Consider the following 3,952-nt stretch of genomic DNA (forward strand, 5'->3'; position numbering starts at 1 on the left):
GAAATAACCGCATATTCAACAACAAAGCAAACCACTTCCTGAAGGTCGCTGAGAACATTATCAATGAGCTGAATTCTTGAAGAATCGCTGGATTCATAGGAGCAAAATGGACAGGCGCGAGATAATTTCTTTCTTTCTTTCTTTTTCTAGTGTACATTTGTATAGCTTTTTCTTCCCCTTTCTGGCTGTCAGCCGTCCTGAATCTTGACCTATATTTCTTGGAGTGTCTCATCCTATCTTAAATGAATGAAATCAGCACAATGTTGTTTTTCGTCAAAAAAAAGCAAGGCCTCCAGTTGAGCAGCATGCTCCGTTGCGAGGAGCAAGGCCAAGGCGGTCAAGGAATCATCTATCGTATCCTGCTTGACGCGGTCGACCACACCGGCGGACGTGTACGAGGAGGCGGCGACCAAAGTGCGTAAGCTCCTCTACTTCGGCAAAGCCCCGTGGTAGGTAGCGGCCGGGTTGGCAGGACTAGTTAGCCGGTGTTTCCCATGTGGATGGAGTATCAAGCGTGTTTGCCTTTTGTTTCGCACCACTAATAAGATGTTGCAAGAAAAGCAGTAATGGTACACGCACGGGGTCATTACGGGGGTTTACGTGGTGGATCCATCTGGTAGTTTGTGGTTGTCCATTTGGGAAAATTGGCCCATATCCTCCATAATGCTCCTGTAAAAACCCGTGAGTCTAGCATTTTTGCAAGAAAAGTCACCCTGCCACCGCCGAGTTCGCCCTTCCTCGGTGCTATCGTGGAAACCTGCTGGATCCGTCGCCACCTTCCTCTCCCGCTCCCCCTCATCTCACTGCTGCCGGAGGAGTATGCCGGCGAAGCCCGTGCAGTCTCCTTTTTCTAGAAACACCTACAACTTTATTGATCATAACAATTATAGATACACTGATTGTACCTAAAATCCAAGAAAATACAAGTTAACTCCTATGACTAAGAATTACAATGAAATCTCTTGTAAACATCTTTTTCGTTGTAGCAATCTCTACTTGAAGAAATACTCCAAAGACTTCGGTAAAGAGGTTGCAATTGAAATAGAGCAACGATATTGTCATTCTTTCACCTGCACAAACATTACTCCCCCCTTCCATCTATATAGGGCCTAATACGTTTTTCGAGGCTAACTTTGACCAAATGTTAGGGCAATAATATATGACATGCAAATTACACAAAGCACATTGTCAAATTCGTATGTGAAAGGAGTTTTCAATGATATAATTTTCACATTATGCATGTCATGTATTATTAATCTTGTCAATAGTCAAAGGATGTCTTAAAAAACGCATTAGGCCCTATACAGATGGAAGGAGAAAGTACCAATAATGGTTTTTGAAAGCACCTTGCCCATCCAAAGAGATAGGAAGCCTTGATCGATGAATGTATTTGGGTCGGGTATGACCCCCTAGAAGTGCAGGTTGTCAAATCACTATATCTTCACCATGGTGTCGATGAAAATTGATCTCACCTCCACAAATAATCAGACCAGTAAAAAAAGGCTTGACACAACAATATAAACTCATTGGATCTGAATAACTGGATCTGCGAGGTCAGAAAACTCTCTGACTTCAAGGCACCGCCAAAAGAATGAGATGAATTTATTCTCACAAAACTATTATTACCATGGTGTCGATGAAAATTGATTTCACCTCCACAAATAATCAGACCAGCAAAAAAGGCTTGACACAACAATATAAACTCATCAGATCTTAATAACCGGATCTATGAGGACAGAGAACTCTCTAACTTCATGGCACCGCCAAAAGAACGAGAGGAATATAATCTCACAAAACTGTGATGATGACTAGACGATGTATAGAACATAGAAGTCTTGAAGATCCGAGGTCCCCCCACCTCTCGCATGTGTTCCTCCTTCGTTTATGCACGCTAGAGAATCATTACATTAGTTTTTTTTATACAAGAGAATCGTTACATTAAATGTACAGAGAGAGAGAGAGAGTTGGGTCAGTTGGTCAGCAACGCGAAATGAGGCCCGACCCGGCCCGTGGAGTAAACGCGGCCCAGAGGAGAAGCGGTCAAGGGGTCGCGGAGCCTTTATGATTTCTCCGCCCACTCTCTCGCTCGCCTTCGCTCCCTCTCTCTCTCTCCCTCCCCCACAAACGCGTGCGTCTCCTCCCTCTCCCCGGCGGCGGCGGCGGGCGAACACCGATCGATCGCGAGGTAATCTCACCACCGACCCCTCTCCCCATCTTCCCCATTTCTGTACGTGCGAACCTGGGTCTCCGCCGCCGACCGCGTAAGTGTGCGCGCGCGCGTTCGAGCGAGGTTTGCCGCCGTTTTTATTTCCCACGGTTAATCTAGGGTACGGGGATTGCCGAGGATACCGCGGGATCCGTAGCATGCGCCGTGAAGGGCGCTTCCGCGCGCGTCGATCGGATCCAACCGCGCTCTCCACGGTCCGTGATTGGTGGCGCCGGGTTTGGCTCCTCGATGATCGTCGTCGTTTGTCTCGTCGGGGAGGATTTGATTTTGGGAAATCAAGGCCGCGGTCTCAGGATGGTCGGTGGATACGTAGTGATTTGTTACCATGATTCGTATCCTTCGGTTCGTTGCCGACGGGATGGATGGGTGGGTCGTCATTTTTACCCGGTGGATCTGTGGTGGCTTTTCATATAAAAATGTCTCATCTTGATCTCTGCACATGTGCATGCATACCTTTTGAGTTCCCCTTCAACCTGATCATTGATACGGTACTAGTTGTGATTAGCATGGTCAAAAGGGCGCATAAATCATCTCTTGGTGGTTCATGTGTACCCTTGCACACAATGCACCCCATATGCACGCCCCTTTCCCTTCCATGACGCGCCATCTTCCATTGTCACATGGCGGATTGCGTTCGTTCATGACTATGCCATGCGAATTAAGAAAACAGCCGCCTATGTGGATCGAGAAATCAGCCGACTGTGTTAGTGGGGCTGCTCGCTTTCTGTCATGCCATGCATTTGAATTTTGATACATGTGAGTAGTTCTGTATACCTGTCCATTACATTTGACGATCTGCATCATGTTTCATCATTGTGCAGCAGCAATGTCGGGCAAGTACATTATCGGTTCGCTGGTTGGATCCCTTGGCATTGCATATGTCTGCGACGCCATCGTTTCCGACAAGAAGATCTTTGGAGGTGAGTACCATGCTGTTACATAACATGCCTGTAGGATGCCTGCGCCCCTAACCTCTTGGAAGAATATGCATCTGACGCTGCTTGTTCCATTCGGATCCAGGCACTGTGTGCAAGACGGCGACAGACAAGGAGTGGTTTCAGGCCACGGACGCCAAGTTCCAGGCCTGGCCCCGTGTCGCCGGGCCGCCGGTCGTCATGAACCCCATCAGCCGCCAGAACTTCATCGTCAAGGACCCCTGAATGCGCTGCGGCGCAAGCTCGACCAGCGTTTTGCTTCCACCATGCAGCCAAAGTTTCTTTTCTAGGGTTTTGAAGTTCCTAATAAAAGGGACTTTAAAGTCAGGGTATACTATTTTTTTCTCGAATTTCAGTTTCCGTGAGCAACTTTGGGGGGCTTTACCGCTCGCTCACTCGCCTTTCGATGAACTATGTTCCTCGGTGAAATTTCCCACGAGGCAGTAAAATAACTGCATTGTAGTTTCTGCATTGTATTTCATGTGCTGTGTTTCTTCCTGATGATGCTGCACGTTTATGCTGTGATGATACCCAGCCTACTGTTTTTGTCTGGTAGTGCACCATAATTATTTTTGCTTGATTTATGCTGCCTTTGCACCCTGCCTGTGCTGCTGTTACTGCACAATTGCAAACTTTTATTGACAAGAATACATCAGCTGCTGTTTAGATTGCATATCGTTTTGTGTTCTCTTGCTGAGAACGCTGGACTCAGCTGGAGTTTTGCGATATATCAGTGCCCACTGAAGCCAAACTATGGCCTAACACTAGTGCAAGCCTTTGCACCTGTGGG

The 3,952-nt window shown here is 47.2% G+C and overlaps 1 protein-coding gene across 2 annotated transcripts; it reads left to right on the plus strand.

The window, feature by feature from the left end:
• The first annotated feature begins 2,103 nt into the window (after positions 1-2,103).
• LOC123151870 (uncharacterized) lies at positions 2,104-3,629 on the plus strand. 2 transcript variants are annotated; one of them, XM_044571510.1, is made up of 3 exons: positions 2,104-2,185; positions 3,049-3,147; positions 3,248-3,629. In XM_044571510.1, exons 2-3 carry the CDS (start codon positions 3,054-3,056, stop codon positions 3,385-3,387), a joined length of 234 nt encoding a protein of 77 aa, XP_044427445.1. In that variant the 5' UTR covers positions 2,104-2,185; positions 3,049-3,053; the 3' UTR covers positions 3,388-3,629. The 2 variants fall into 2 exon arrangements, with proteins under 2 accessions (XP_044427445.1, XP_044427446.1); XM_044571511.1 differs by having other exon boundaries at positions 2,120-2,185; positions 3,052-3,147.
• Positions 3,630-3,952: the final 323 nt, after the last annotated feature.

The sequence above is a fragment of the Triticum aestivum genome, chromosome 7A (genome assembly GCF_018294505.1).
Source record: "Triticum aestivum cultivar Chinese Spring chromosome 7A, IWGSC CS RefSeq v2.1, whole genome shotgun sequence".
NCBI lineage: Eukaryota > Viridiplantae > Streptophyta > Magnoliopsida > Poales > Poaceae > Triticum > Triticum aestivum.

Excerpts from the sequence above, each read along its gene's own strand:
- LOC123151870 (XM_044571510.1), top strand. The coding sequence starts at position 3,054 with ATGTCGGGCAAGTACATTATCGGTTCGCTGGTTGGATCCCTTGGCATT. Across the intron at positions 3,148-3,247 it reads CGACAAGAAGATCTTTGGAG|GCACTGTGTGCAAGACGGCG; the intron begins GTGAGTACCATG and ends ATTCGGATCCAG.